Below are 15,924 nucleotides of genomic sequence, written 5' to 3' on the forward strand. Positions count from 1 at the left end.
CGATCCTTTACTGACCCTCATTCTGATTTCGTAATGTGCCAGTTGTTGTAAACCTGCTACCTCTGCCAATGAGAGATGACAACCACAGATACTGGCAGCTTCCAAATTCTTCTTCTTTAACACTGCCCGGTTCTTCAGAGTGCCCAGCGGTGACCGGTTCACCTTCGTTTTCAGAGCTTTTATTTTTACTGATATATACAGTGTGTGTGTATATGTGTTTATTTATATATATATATATATATATATATATATATATATATATATTTATTTAATTTAATGGACTCCACCGATTTGTTTTCTCCAGGAATGCTGTTGACGTGAGTTATTGATTTTCTCTCCTCTGTTATAATCTGTGAATATCGTAATATGAATGTTAGCAAGACTTTGTATTGTCACTTTAATCAAATGGGGAATGGTTTTTTTTTTTGTGTGTTTAACTGAACTTTTTTATTCTTATATAACCGCGCATCTCCATTTTTCTGTTAATACGTGTGGATTTGTGTACACTCTGAGCATGTGGCTTGGTTCAGCATGCTACAAAATAAACTGTAAGAATGGAATATAGGCAATTAATAATAATAATGCTTTACATTTTATATAGCCCCTTCATCATTAGTCAAAGCGCATTACTGAGTGGGGAGCCTCTTCACCCACCTGAATGATGTGACGGCAACCATTATTGTGCCAGTATGCCCTCTACATATAAGTGGTGAAGGGGTGAGAGAGAGAGAAACAATTAATAGTCCAGAATGGGCATCGTCATGATGACCAATTTAGCCAGGGCATCGGGATAAACCCTACACTTTTCGAAAGATGCGCAGGGATCTTTAATGACCGTAGAGGGCCAGGTCCTCGGTTTTACGTCTTGTCTGAAGGACGGCGCCGTATTTACAACCGAGTATCTGCACCAGGGGTATTGGGACCAACACACGGATCACAGGGTACGCGCCCCCTATCCAAGTACTGGCCGACCGGAACATGCTTAGTTTCAGGTGGATGAACTGTTCTGAAATGTAGGCGGTATGTTTCGTTGTTAAAAATGTCACTATGTGAAATAGTTTTTTTTTTGATCTGCACAATTCCCGTCTCTGTCTCCGTGTCATTTCTTTTGTTTGGATGTGCTGTATGTTAATCGGTGCTATTTGGCTTCAGCAGGCGGTGATTTCTGAGACTAATTCATAATGATTTCTGGATTTTGAAAGTTGTGCTGGGTGAATCGCGTCCTTGCTTCAGACTTTACCGATGATCTCAAAAATTAATGAGCACAGAATTCTACTTTCGTGTTCCGCCACTGATTTCCTGATCTGATTTCTCCCTCGGGCTTCCCACTGATTTCGTGAATCTTAGAGAACTGCTTGCCGGATTGCCTATCGAGTGTTAGGTGCCGAGAGTCCCAAAAGTCTGTAAAACTCGACACCCCTGTCAGTCACGAACGGGCACTCAGTCGCGCGCATCCTCGTCCCCAAAGCAACCGGCACCTCGCGGAAGCAAACAGACCGTCTCCATGGCGACGGGCCGGCAGCTGTAACGCGTCGCGCACCCGCGCTCACTCAGTCTCACTGACTGACGGACAGTCGCTCGTAAGAGGCCGTGGTCCAGAAGCACCCACAGTCTGCGACGCCAGGCCCAACTGAACCCAGCGCCGTCCTCGGAGGAGCGAGCCACGCAACAAGGAGGTACGGTGCGCGTGCGATTCGTGCCTTTACGAGTGCTGCCGCTTCACTTTGGGAATGTTTCACATGTTGCTGTAGTACATGTGCAACAACGAGATTGTTTGTTCGAACTTGACTCGAGTAAGTATGGCTTGGATTTCTGATGGACCATGCTGCATGGCAGACAAACTAAACAAGGCTCAAACTTTGATTGCAGAACATTCTGGGGCACATGCACTTTCCAGTGCAGGACAGGGGTCTCTGCCCTATTTACAGAAACCAGCCTGTTAAATGGTTACCTCATAGTGATGGCACAGATAAGGGACAACTGTTTAAGGTATTTCTATTTGGGTTCTGCAGTTGGGGATCCACACCGTATCTGTAAATGGCATGGCACAGATTTCTGTGGCAGGAATGATGCCAGTCTCAACTCTGTGGCTTACACACAGACTGGTGGAACTTTTCTCCCAAAATATGGTAGCCTTTGCCTCAAAGCCTTGTTTCTGGTGTAAAGCTAGCAGAGTGGGCAACCGTTCAGCAGGCCATGGTGAGCAACATGACACTCAAGGACACATCTCTCAAATTTTATAAGCCATGAAGTTCACCAGTTGCCATGAGTTAGTGCTTATCCTGGCAGCACTGGGTTCAAGGTGGAATCAAACCTGGACAGGGTGGCAATACAGCAGATGATACATTCACCCAGCAATACTAACCACCACACCACCATGCTAGCGGTATTGTGGATTACCTGTATTAAAAAGTAAGATTCAGGTGCAGGGTCTTCTTATGAATCATCTGTGAATGAAAATTGCACAACATTCATTAATGCCTTCTTTTGCTAGAGGCATTTTTAGCAGAGGTCAAGAATAACAAACTAGACAGACCTGCCTGTGAGGTATCAAGCCTTAGGGTTTCACAGTGTACTGGGTGAAAGGAATACCTGATTATTCATTACCAATATGTACCTGCCTATAGTGTTGCCTAGTGATGAAGTCATTAGAGTTTAAACTAAAGTTTTAGGGTCATCCCTGCCAAAGACTCCTTGTGTGATTAGTGGTGCTTAACTTCATCTGCCAATGCTCCTATTCTAAAAATAATTGGGCAATTTTACTGTTAATTGTGAAATGCTTTGTATTTGCTATAGAAAGATAGTATATGAAACCTACTATCTGGTTCAGGCCCCAAATGGACTCATTTTGTTACCCTGAGAGCAAGTACTGCTCACATTATAGACAAAAAGTCAATTTGATTAGGATTATATTTTATATGGGAAGTGTTTTAAATTTAAATACAAGTAATAATTCTATACTCCTTCCTTCTAGGATAACTCTGAGCTAGTTGGTATATCTGCTAATAATCATATTGTAAAATAAGAAGAATCTATGAGAACACAAGTGCTGTGGTTCCATTCTTAGAAAGTATCTTGGAAGGACAGTCAGAATATGGATGTCTTATAAAGGACCCGTTTTCAGTCCACACCACTGGGTCAGTGTGTGTGATCCTAATCAAGCCATTTAACCCATTGTAAAATCTTTATGTGAACGATTATGGTATACCTTTTGTACTTGTAAAACACCTTGGCAACATGTTCTTAAGATTGTTTGTTTACTTTTGTTCACCAATAATAGTGTTTGCCAGGATACCATCTACAATACCCTAGTATGCCATGCACCTGAGGCAGTTTTCATATATAAGCAAAGACTGCTGGGATATCTGAATGCTGTATTATGTAAATCTTGCTGTTTCCATTATGGTAAAGCATTGGGGGGATTTTAAAAGCATAATTAAATATTGTACCATGAGCAAAAGCTGACATGTGAACAGAAATCTGTATTTACTTTAATTTATTGTGATTTTTGTTAACACAAAAATGGACATTTTGAGCATGTTAACTTTAATATTATTTAATGTTGAGAATGTAATTGATGTAAACTCCTCTTAACCCCCAAGGACTTTCCTACTGAGTTGAATCAACATGTTTTACACCTACAGTATGTCTTCTCTGTTAGGTTACGTTTGCACATGTGTAGTTTTCTTTAGGGTTACCATGCATACCTGATGAGATGGAATTTAGGTTTTTCCAAGTAAGTTTTACAGTGTGTCTCTGGGTATTGGAGTTCTCTACTTAGTTTTTGGCATTTACATTCATTAGTATGTCTCTGTGAATTCTTGGTTCTTGGAACAAAATCTGGATTCCAGCGCATAGATTCTACAATGAAATAATGGGTGAACCTGAATTCCAGATTCTGAGATTGAATCTAATATATGCCTTTTGGTATGCTGAGAGCCATTTGAGGAACTATCCATCTGTGTTCATAATGTACATTTGCAAGGATGTTTTAAATGGGTCCCAACCTAGCAGTAGCAAACACTAGTTGGAGATGAGCCAGGCAGAAACGCGGTCCATCAGAGTTATCTTTAGCTGTGACAGAAATATGTGGGGGGGACAAAACTTTAAATCCTTGGTGAAATATGGACTTTTTCACACCACTGAATAGGGGAGCTTAACAGTTAAAGGCTGCAAATATCCATCCATTTTTAAAGTCGTCCCTTTATCTCAACATCTGTTTTCAAATCTACTTAATCCAGTAAAGGCTTGTGGAGGTCAAAACCCATACCTAACATTAGGTACAAGACAGGTGAGTCACTTCACTTCTTTTATGTAGTAATACAGAAACTTTTTGTACTCTATCCATTGAGCCTCTTTGGAGGCAGTTTAGTAATATAATGCAGCACAAACATTTTAAGATCAGAGGAGCATTCAGTGATTCTGTGCAAGACACATCACCTACCAATGCACACATTAAAGAAATCTTTAATCATCATTCTGTTGTCGGTGTAAAGTGCTTTTGGTGATACGAAGCATGAAAGGCCACTATATACATTATTTTGTTTATTCACTGTGCAATTGGTAGCCCTGAAGGCTATGATTGCCTGTTTGTAGTTCTTTTGTTAGGTCCTGAGGCAGTCTGCTAGGAACTCATTTTTCCATTTCATTATCAGAATAAATGGTGCCTTCCACTGCAGTGGATTGCTGTCTGTCTTAATCATTCAGTAGCTCCTGTCACTGCAATGGTTATTCAGTGCTAGCAGTACAGGAGATGAAAACACTTTACTTGCAAAGAGTTTTAAGTACCCAAAGATGATTTAAGTGCTTAAATTATGTTATTTTTTTGTGTCTTGTGCACTTTCAATTAATTTGAAGGCCCTGGTGGCATCTGACTAAACACTCTGTTAGAACAAAACAGACACTCCAGCCTTCAGTATGCAAGTTTAACTGCGCATGGCTGTACTTATTGTTGTTAACCCAGGGATTACACTGCATTGTTTGACAGAAGCATACATTTTGGTGTGTGAGGGATAAGAACATTATTAGGTACTATAAAAGCACATGAATTGGTCTTCATCCATTTTTTCTTTGTAAGTCAGCATTAAGTCTTTGCAATGTGTTCCAAGCTCTTTAGGCAGGCGGCAGTTTCAAACTATGGCATTGTTGAAATGTAAAATTTTTAAAATCACTGCTGGTCTTTTTTATTACTATTTCTTTGTCATCTTGTAAAGCCCTTGGAGCTACATCCTGCAAATAAAAATGTGCTATAGAAATAAATGTTTTTTTGCTGTTTTAAATGCAAAATAAACAGACTGTGTGCTTTTTTTTTTTTTTTTTTACTGTGGTATAGGAGTCACTGACAAGTTGTGTTAAAATTCATTACATAAATATTTTGCTCAGTTTATTTTGAATTTGTTTATTGGATATATTTTTTGTCTAAATGAGTCAAGAATTATTCAATCACACCACACGCAAGATTTTACTGTGTATTCATGTTTTACACTTCCAATAAACATTTAATTACCAAATTGTGATCAGTACTTCTGTTTTTTTTCTTTGTCAGGGTCTCGCCAAAACTTCAGCTGGTGGCTTCTGGACACAGGATAGAGGTGTGGTACAATAATCATAAAATTCAAACAATTAATCATTGTACTGTGCAAAGCATACAGGCACAATGGGAGAGACGCCAACAGACAAGCGACTGGAATTCATTGAGAACTATGTGCTTAAAAGCATGAAACTCAAGCCTGACCGCTGGCAGAAGCTGATGGGGTCAGAGGAGCAGCGACAGCTCATTCAGAACTTTGTAGACAAGAGTGACCAGCTAGCACTTGTAGTGACACTAAATGCTGCAGCACTGCTAGTTGCCTCAACTGAGTTTCCTGCCAGCACTAAGAATAAGGCGGTCTACTTTGTGAAGCGGCAACGTGAAGCTCTGGTCCCAGATACCATCAGGACAAATTTATTATATGGTGATTTGCCTCCCTCTCCCCTGGAGCAATTCCCAATCCTAGTGGAAGAGGTAAGAAGAGGCTATTCTGTCAATTGTGTAAATGTATGGAACTGTTTTAATAAGGAGAGAGTCTGAGGAAATGCTTTCTGCTCCAAAATGAGTTCTACAAATGCCAGCATTGTGGTAATAATCATGCACTGATTATTTTTTAGTTACATTTACTTTTTACAAACAACCAAATATTAAAAAAATCTGGAGATAGACATTTTCTCCATCTGATCTTCTGCATTATTGCATATCTTTCACAGTGAATTTGAATTCTTTTTGTGTGTTGATTTGCATCTAGAGAAGAGATTGAGGGAATAGAATGACTTCAAAGTTTGGTCCTGCTTTCATTTTTTGGCACACAAGATAATTTAAGTTTTCATGTGTGAAAAAGTTTTTGAGGACACTATTTCTAATGAATAGTTTAATTAGTTGGAGCTTTTTATATTATTTATTTATTAATTGGGTTTAATTTCAACCCTCTTCTTCCCAGAGGATATTTGCTCCAGGTTTGGCCAATGGAAGTTGTAAGACTTAAGAGGTACATCATGCCAAATCAAAAATGCTCTGTGCTTTGATGCTGTAGTGCTAACTGCAACTCCACTGAGTCACCCTCTTAAACACCAGGTTTTTTTATTCTGTCTGTAACCAAGTAGTTTGGTTGAAGTTAAAAAAGAAAAAAAAAAAAAAATAGACACACAGATATTACAGTACATAATACTAGCCCAAGTACCTGATGTTGCTGGTATAAATAAACAGGAAAAACTGTCTTTGGAAATTCAACTTGTCTAAACATAACCCACAATGAGACAAAAAGACATCCTCTAAGATAATGGAACTGTTATCCAGATTAGTTGAGAAGAAGACGCCGTATGTACTAGTGATCTTTAATGTCATGCCTTCACTGATTAGAAAACTTTATGCGTGTTAATGACAATGTCTTCCATCAGATAGCACACTCCTGCTGCTGGATGGGAATTTTAGTCCTTCATTGACACTGCTTTTGAGTTGCCCCCTGCCATTAAAACCGCTTTTCATCAATATGATATATAGCCTGTATTTTAAGTTAAGCAACTGGGAAGGCAGATGCAAAATTTTGTAAAAATCGTTTCAGCTGGTTTTTTTTTTTTTTTTTTTTTTTTTTTTTTGTGATTAACAGCAAGTAAACCAACATTCAGATGGGTTATGATTTTATGTATAATAATGGAAGACTTGTTCAAAGTATTCCAACACTAAACCTTAAATTACAATATTAACTATACATTGTACAGTGACACAGGATTGCAATGGAATAAGTCATGTTTTAAAACAATTGCATCCCTCTATAACAGTATTGGGTGGCACAATGGCATAGTGGTTTGTATCACGGCCTCACAAATCCAGGACTGTTTAAGTGGGGGCTGCACAGTCTTGAAATGTCAGTGTGGGGATTTCCAGTCTTCTTCCCCACAGGTGAAAGAGATGAGCATTATCTTAATTGGCTATTTTGAATGGTTGTGAGTGGGTTTTGTGATAGTCTGTAGCTCAGCCTAGACTTGGTTACTGGCTAGTATCGGATGATACTGAGATTGTTCCCAAAAAGCCTAGGCATCACCAATCTGAAATGGATTAAATTTGTTTAGGAAAATATAATTTTAGGTTATTGAAATACTATTTACATGACTGAATCAAGATGAGGTGTAGTTCAACACTCTCCCAAGGTGATCGTACCTCCTATACTCTTATGGCAAGTTTAGGTGATCTTTGCTAGCACACTGCACTCGGAAAAGTGGACATTGTTTAGTAATCTGTTAACAGGTTCATGTCTCCTTGGATGGTGGAAAGCATTGATTTTTTTTTGATGCTGTGACTAACTGTCAAACAATCTTGAGGTCCTCCTGTGATTGGGAATCTGCCCACTCCTTTTGGGAAATGGGATTCAGATCCAGATCAGCAATGTTCTTCTAGTGAGGAATGGCTGAATGGACTGTGACCAAAAATAACAATCTGGAGCACTGTCTGTGTCAACCAGTATAAGAGCTGCCACCATCATCCAACTGTCAATTTATTTTGATATAACACTTTTCACAGAGTATAGGTTTAGAGAACAGGCTCAGACTTAACATGTATTGACACAAAAACAATAAAGTCATATCCCTTGCTATCTTAACATATAAGAACATGAAAACTGCTTTAGACACATTGAACAGAACAGTTTTTTGGTTTGATTAATATAAACAAATTATGGCAATGTAAAGTTAAAATGCAAAAATTTTGTGAACAGTTTTCCTTGTATTTCCCAGCTACTGTATTTAGTTTAATAAGATTATACAGATTCTATATTTTATTAATCCTATCCATTTTAATATTAATTTTTGTCATTTTTTTAATTTCTCTTTCATTGTCATGTTGCAAGGTCATTATAGGGTTTACTTTTGGCAAAATATATCTTCACCTTGGCCCAAGTCCCAACGGTGTTTCTGTTTGTGCTTCTTTCAAAGGTTGCCCACAATTTCTAGGCATTACACTGTCACTTGGGTCTGTTGCCTAGTTCATCCATCCACCTATTTGTCCATTATCGTGTCTGTTCATGGTCACTTAGGGCTAGAGTCTTTTGTGGCTGTGATGACATTACTCTTCAGATACAAGTCAGGAATTTTCTTCTAGTGAGGCATCAGACATCAACTTTGAAACCATGCCATTGTTCATCTTTGGAGACATACAGTCTGCTCACCACATTGTATTAACAGCTTATCTAATAATAGCGGGTATTCCAAGTGATTGATGCCATCGTAGCTTTACTGAAGAAAAAACTCTCATCCATTTTCCAACCTGCTGAATCCGAACACAGGGTCACGGGGGGTCTGCTGGAGCCAATCCCAGCCAACACAGGGCACAAGGCAAGAACCAATCCCGGGCAGGGTGCCAACCCACCACAGAGAAAAAACTCCATAGTTGTTAAAAACAGATTCATACTGGTGGTACCTATTACTCTTTAAAGTAATTGTTCCACATACTAAAGCAATGAATGATTTAACCATAGCCTGTAATTCGCTGTGTATTATTATTTATTCTGTTCATTTTTAGATGGTGTACTTGAATTATACTAGCTCAAAGCACTGGAAACATTTACAAATATAGTTAAAATACATAAAACAAATGTCACAAATAAAACACAAAATGCAAATTATAAACATGTTGCCTTATGACTGAGGTAAAGTGGAGCAGATGATTCTCGAGAATACCTCCCTGACACATCTGGCTTATATGGCATTTTGGGTGGGAGTTGTCATGGGGAAAGCATTGGCACTAGAGAGCAATAGCACAGCAACTACAGGCACTCCTGATGCTGTGACCTGCTCTGAGGGAAACAGGCTGGAGAGTCTTCCAAACCTCAGAAAGGTGACCAGATATTTTCAAAAAGCAAAATGGAGGACCAAGTTAATGCTTTGATGAATGGCGGTAAAAGAGAATAACTTTTATAGTTAAGTACTATTGACAAGAAATTGGAGCTTTCATTCAGACAGCGTATAGTTGAGGTAACCAATGGCATTTCTAGGTGCATTTGTGATCTGATAACACGTGTGTTGTGTTGGCACATATGTCATTCTAACATGATATAATTTAGGCTGTAGTCGCCTAAAAATGATGCAACAAATTAACTTGCATGTAAACTCTAGTAGATTTTCATGACACAAAGGAAAATGACTTTTTTTTTTTTAATATCAAAGACTAACACACTTGTTGTCGGACATTGAATCAATAAAGCCATCAATTCCCAGGTAAAGTCAATCTCTGCCTTTTGCTTCAAATGCTCAAACCACCCTAGATGGCACTCCTTGACTCCTCCCCACACTTTACTTTTCTCATCATTCTGTTCTCCCGTTTTTGTGTGAAACCCAGCAAATCCATCTTAACTTTCTTATCTCTTGTCTTTCCCAAACCCCCCCTCTTCACCTATATTGGCTCAGTGGTATGTAAATGAGTATCTATTCTGATTTGACATCCAATTCACCATTGCCTGGGAGTAGGTTTTGCCTCCATGTAACCCTCTGTGTGGACTTTTTCCATTTTTTTTTTTTTTCCAAATTGCTATCACTTTCTTCCTTTCCCTTTTTAATACAGGTATTAACACCTATCTTGGCAAACAAAAAGAATCACCGGGATTGGCCTGATGTTGTGTCACAAGATATAAGGCGACATCTGCACGGTTTGAAAAGCAGTGTTTTTGTTGTGGTTGGTCAAGTTCGAGGGAAAACCCTCCTCCCTCTGCCAGCTGGAGCAGAAAAAGTAGAATATGCTGCCAGTGAGGCAGAAAAAAGGTGTGACACTCCTTGATGTTTCATTGTTTATTTATGTTTTTTTTTTTTAAGAATAAAAAAATAACTGAATAAACTGAACATGGTTTCTTGTGTTTTGCCAATATATAGCTCAGACTTTGTGGACAAAAGCATAGTGCATGCTATTGAGTCAACTGTGATAGACTGGAGTCACCAAATCAGGCAGGTCCTGAAGAGAGATTCCTCGGAACCACTTTTGGAAGGGAAGAATCCGACACCTAATACTGAGCTGGATTTCTGGAAGAACAGGTACACAGTTAGGACCATTATTTTGGATGAGGAAGGACATATAGCAGGTTTTAATTTTATTTTGAATCTGGTAAGATGGCTCACTGACTTGCACATTTCATCAAAGGAAAAGGTAGATTGATTCTACTAAAGGTAAAATTTGTGGAATGTGTTCTTTATGGATATTGTTGTAATTCTGCCCATTAACTAAACTCAAAAAGGATCACAGACCTCAAAAACGAAAACCAGACTTTCTCTCCAGCACAGGTCTGAGCCAAATGCATAGGCCTGACCTCTCCAAACAGCCTAGCTCAAAATTCAAGATGTAGGTTTATGGACTGTTTATGCCAAATAGAGAGTCAAAGGCTTTAAAACAAGTAAAAACCTTCTAAGACAGAGGGAAATCATAAAAAAACAAATCTCTGGCCTATGAAAACAAAACAGAATTCCTTTGGTAAAGGCCTATTGGAAATTCAAAAAGTATACAAAAGAGACTATAGACAAGTGTTTAACCCTAATTCTGTCTCCACACACTGCCATTGAGTTATCAGTCAGCATGCAGGAGTCAGATAAGTAAGGAGAAATACGTACACCAGAGCACAAGGAATGTTTTTGTGAGTAGAGATGGTGTCATCTAGACTACTGCAGAGGCTTCTAAAATATATTTTTACATTTAGCTCTTCAACCAAGATTGTAAGAAAAGCTGCTTCATTCACTACATACTAGGTGCATGACATTAAACCTTTATCAATAAGCAACATTTTCACTTGAACATCCTGCCCTCGGGTTATAATCAGGTGGTTACTGAGAAACCATAGTAAATGGTTTTTTTAATATTGAGGATTCACAGAAAATTGACAAAGCACATATAAGGCTATATCATGTAAGTGATTTAGCCTGTATTTAAGGAATATGATTTGTTCTAAAATCATTGCTTGGAAAAAGTATATGGGATCTCAGAATTTTACAGATAATCTCTGATTAATACACTTTACAAGACTGCTTCAAACTAATATCTGTCACACGTATACTTTATGCTCCCCGTTTTTTTTTAAAAAGAGTTCTACAAAAGAAAAACCATAGTTAGGTAAGTGTTGAGAATTCATGACATAGTTATACAAAACTAAAGTGTGAACAGAGAGTAACATGAACACTTACCATTGCATTTTCAGTTGGATCCGAATTGTATCTGCTTTTTTTTTTTTTTTTTTTTTTAAATCCATGTGGTAAAAAATCATATTCAAAATGTTATAAAAAAAAAAAAAAAAAAAGTCATCCATTGTTTTTTTTTTTTTTTTTTTTAGGTGTGCAGATCTGGAATGTATTTATGACCAACTTCGCTCAAAAAAAGTCCTTAAAATGTCAGAGCTCCTGGAACGAATGGAAAGTAGTTATTACCCAGCATTCAAAGCCATGTTTCAAGATGTGGTAGCAGGTAAGTGTCTTATCGATACTATAATCTGTAGTGTCTTGCAAAGAAATCTGAACACTGCTACTTATTTTTAACTTTTATGGATGTAAAGGTGCTTATTCTATTGTATGCAAAGCAATTCACTAATAAGTTTTTCTACGACTGATATTTGTTATGAGGGTGCAATTGATGGCAAAGAAAAAAGAAGCCAGTTTCCTGTGAAATTAGATTCGATTCAATACTGAAGCAGATTATAATCAGACAGGAGACATGACTCAGGATAGTTCTTGAAATTGAAAAGAGATTGATTCCATAACTTTCTCTTAATCCATTAACGACTTTGAATTTTAAAATGTGACCTCATTTGAGAAGGGGAAATGAATTCTTATGATTTAGAGATCTGTGCCCAGCAGGCATTTGGGAGTGCTTCTAAATTCTTTGACACATAATGTAGCGGTTTCTTTTGTCGATATGTTGAAAATTCAGGCAAATGTTTAAAATGTGTCTAGGTGTGATTGTATCAAGTGTGGCATTTCCAGTGCAATTTTATGTTACCCAAAACTCTAAGTGGTGGTTTGTTATTTTTGATTTGTATTAACCGGTCTGCATGCCAGTCTGTCACTAATCCTCTTTCTAAACTTCTAATGTCCTGAAAATGTATTGGAAAGAATGATGTATTACTAAGAAAAGGCATTGTATTAGCTCAGAAAACTAATCCTTTGAATTGAGCTTGTTTTCTCCTTTAGTCAGTTAATGACTTTGTTTTATTGACACACACTTGGAAACCTTATCTAGCTAACAATTTTTTATTGAATAAAATTGTTATTGCCCTGAGCAACAATTCTATCTCGGTCAAGGTGAACATTGTGAAAGGGGAATTTAGTTGGTGGTATACACTTGTATGTCTTTTCTTTTTTGGTTTTAAATTCAAAAGATAACTCATTTGAAAAAGTATATTTGTATACATATGGCTTCATATTTGTGGTTTCATAAATTCTGTTTTATTCCACCTTCCTGAGTGTCCACTGTGTGCTATATGGTTTTATACAACTCTTATTGTGGTGGGCTGTTCATTCAGGTTTTTTCCTGTACTGCAGTCATCATCATGTGAAATTTTAAAATTAAGAGAACAAATATTACCAAATATCCTTAAATTAACACTTTATATTGACTCATTGTAAATGCCTCCAAGGCAGGGATGTTCAGCATAGTGACTAGAAGTGCCTGTGATCCCACTTGTTAAACTGTGTTTTGATTGTATGTGATGTTTGAATGTAGTCCCTGTTTTACACATGGGATTTCTCCTGCAGTACATTTACATGGTGTCATACTGATTGGAGAGTCAAAACTGGTCAGGTATGAACAGTTGTATTCAAAAATAGACTAGCATTCTGTTTTTGGTTGGTTGCTGGGGTTTTTTTTTTTTTTTTTTTTTTTTTTTTTTTAAACCTTTTACTGCTAACATAGGATTTGGATTATTGTGCTGATTACTGAACTGGAAAAAAATGATTCAGAAAATGGATGGATGGATACACCCCAGTATAGTTTTAGAAAATGCTTGCTGTCATACATTTTCTGCACACTGTTGGGAGTGGGTTTGTGTTTTAAAGTCAATTAATTGACACCTGAACAGCTCACATTCCACCCGTATTGCGCTGCATGTATTTTCAAGTAAACCACACACTACATCCTGTAAAAAGGTCAGCACTGACGGGTTTAGAGCAACTGTTCTCCGCTGCCACTACCAGCAGCTTCCAGCTCGAGTGCACCGTTCTGCACGGACAGGCACTCTATAATTAATTTCCTTTAATACGCAAAGTCTTCCAGATTTAATTTTGCCTCGTGTAACAGTGTAATACTTTTTCACATTTTTAACAAAGTCAAATAAAGGACTTTGCCTTTTCAGAGAATTCTATACTTTATGTACAAAATTGGGGGGGGAGGGAAGAGACCTACACTTTGCGTTGTTGAATGTTGGTGCAGTGAGAACCAGTTTTGGCTGATGGCTCCAGTGACTTGGGTTCACCTCTAACCATGCTTTCTCTGTTTCTTTAGGACTTTTTTCTGGTCTCCATCTTCATTCCAAAGTTGGTCATAATCCATTTAAATTGTAACTGTTAGCATTATTGGTATCCCTTCCAGTGCTGATTCACTCTTTTCATCTGATATTGCTGGGCTAGGCCACACATGGATATATTAATACTACATCCATGTCACACTCTAGAAGCAGAATGTTTTGTTTTTATGTTTTTTTATTTCTTTGAAAATCATATGTCGACTCTGAAAATGAGATGGGAGTTTAGAAAATAAATGGCCGAATTAAGGAGTATGAGCTCTAAAGCAAGATATTTTGCCAATATTTTTTGTAATAGAGCATGTTGGATATACACATTAGTTAAAAAATACATTTAGCATCTGTCCCTTCTACTTTTTACTTTAATTACTGTTTTCATGTTATTGAACAATAATATCCCTGAACACAATAAACATGTAGTTACTCTAATTCTGTCTTGGGGCATGATGCTAAATACAGTAATAAAACATTCTTGCTGCTTTTAAAAAAAAAAAAAAAAAAAATCACATACAGTAGAGTCCGACTCTGCTATATAATTATTTTGTAATTTAGTGACATTAGGTCAGGGCAGACTTGACATGCATATTCTATGTTCATTTTGTAAAACTAATTTTGGGTTGACAGCCCATTGCACTGATATAGATAATTGTATTCTGCATAATATAGTAATTATACAGAACCATATTATACAATACTGGTTCACATAATGATTAGAGAATAATTGTACTTCAACCAAGTGTTCCAAAATAGGGACAAATGATGCTAGAAAGTGATTGCAGATCATGATTATAGATGCACTATGAGGCAGTAGAGAGGCCAGACTTTGGTAATTATAATCATTTTAACTGCTTACCAGATAGAGAAGGCCAGTATTTGTGATAATGTTGCCCTTCTCTCCCACATTGGCACTTGTCTGCCATCCCATCATTCATTTTCTGGGTATCCTTTGTCCATTATGATTTTACAAAGTTTTGATAAGACAAAATCTTGCCTTAAACAGGGTGCTTTTCAGTAGATACTCACACACCTGTGGGTTCAGTCACCCTGTGTTCTCATGGACTTCTTCACACAGGCAAAGACATACTGTTGGATGAGTGGTAACTCTCCAATGTCCCACTCTCCTTTACTCTTCCTCTCTATGCCAACTAGGTTAGTTTGTAACTATCAACTGTCCTGATATGAGTAAGTCAATGAGTCTGCAGGTGTTTACTCAGTCATGGAATGTCGGTTCATCCAGAGATGGTTCCTGGCTTATGCCAGATAAAGCTGTGGTTCCCTGCAAAGATTCTAAGCAGGTATGAAAATTAATCGGTGGCTGTAAAGACACTGAACTTCAAGTTGTAATTTCTGTTGCTTCCATGGTAAAAGTCACCTCGTCTTTCTTTTAATATTCAGTTGTACTATGCGTAAAGCATTTATTTCAAGTTGATATTTTTAATTCAGAGAATATGTGCCTTTTTAAACATTTCTTGCAGCTTTAACAGAAGCCAGAGAAATCAGTATGCATTTGAAACCTCTAAAGCAGCATTTTGATGATATTGAGAATGTGGAATTCAATGAAGCCAAGCCCATGATTGTACCATTGATGCATGTCGTCTGTTTGCTGTGGGTAAATTGTCAGTATTACAACAGTCCAGCCAGGATTATTGTGCTCCTTCAAGAGATTTGTAATCTTCTGATTCAACAGGTGAGCTTTCAGGGACACTGTAATATCACCTTTAGATTTCATACACTATAAAGTTGGTAATCTTTAGAAGTAGTGGAAAATGTTAGCCATAGATGAGGAAATCAGTTTTAATGAGCTGTTTTGTATATAAATGATGTTCACATATTTTTTCTTTAGATACTACATAGCATTGTTGTTTCTGGGCATGAATGGCCTGATCTATCTCTTCCAATTTGTAATTCTGTT

At 37.5% G+C, this 15,924-nt stretch overlaps 1 protein-coding gene across 1 annotated transcript in view; it reads left to right on the top strand.

Moving 5' to 3' along the window:
* The first annotated feature begins 1,515 nt into the window (after positions 1 to 1,515).
* The window catches only part of dnah9 (dynein, axonemal, heavy chain 9), a 257,756-nt gene continuing 243,347 nt past the window's right edge, over positions 1,516 to 15,924 (top strand). Inside the window, 6 exon segments of the mRNA XM_051936263.1 lie at positions 1,516 to 1,676; positions 5,546 to 6,004; positions 10,085 to 10,281; positions 10,390 to 10,548; positions 11,832 to 11,962; positions 15,488 to 15,699. Of these exon segments, the coding sequence (XP_051792223.1) occupies positions 5,657 to 6,004; positions 10,085 to 10,281; positions 10,390 to 10,548; positions 11,832 to 11,962; positions 15,488 to 15,699 (1,047 nt within the window). The 5' untranslated portion in view covers positions 1,516 to 1,676; positions 5,546 to 5,656.

This window comes from Erpetoichthys calabaricus, chromosome 14, assembly GCF_900747795.2.
Source record: "Erpetoichthys calabaricus chromosome 14, fErpCal1.3, whole genome shotgun sequence".
Taxonomy (NCBI): domain Eukaryota; kingdom Metazoa; phylum Chordata; class Cladistia; order Polypteriformes; family Polypteridae; genus Erpetoichthys; species Erpetoichthys calabaricus.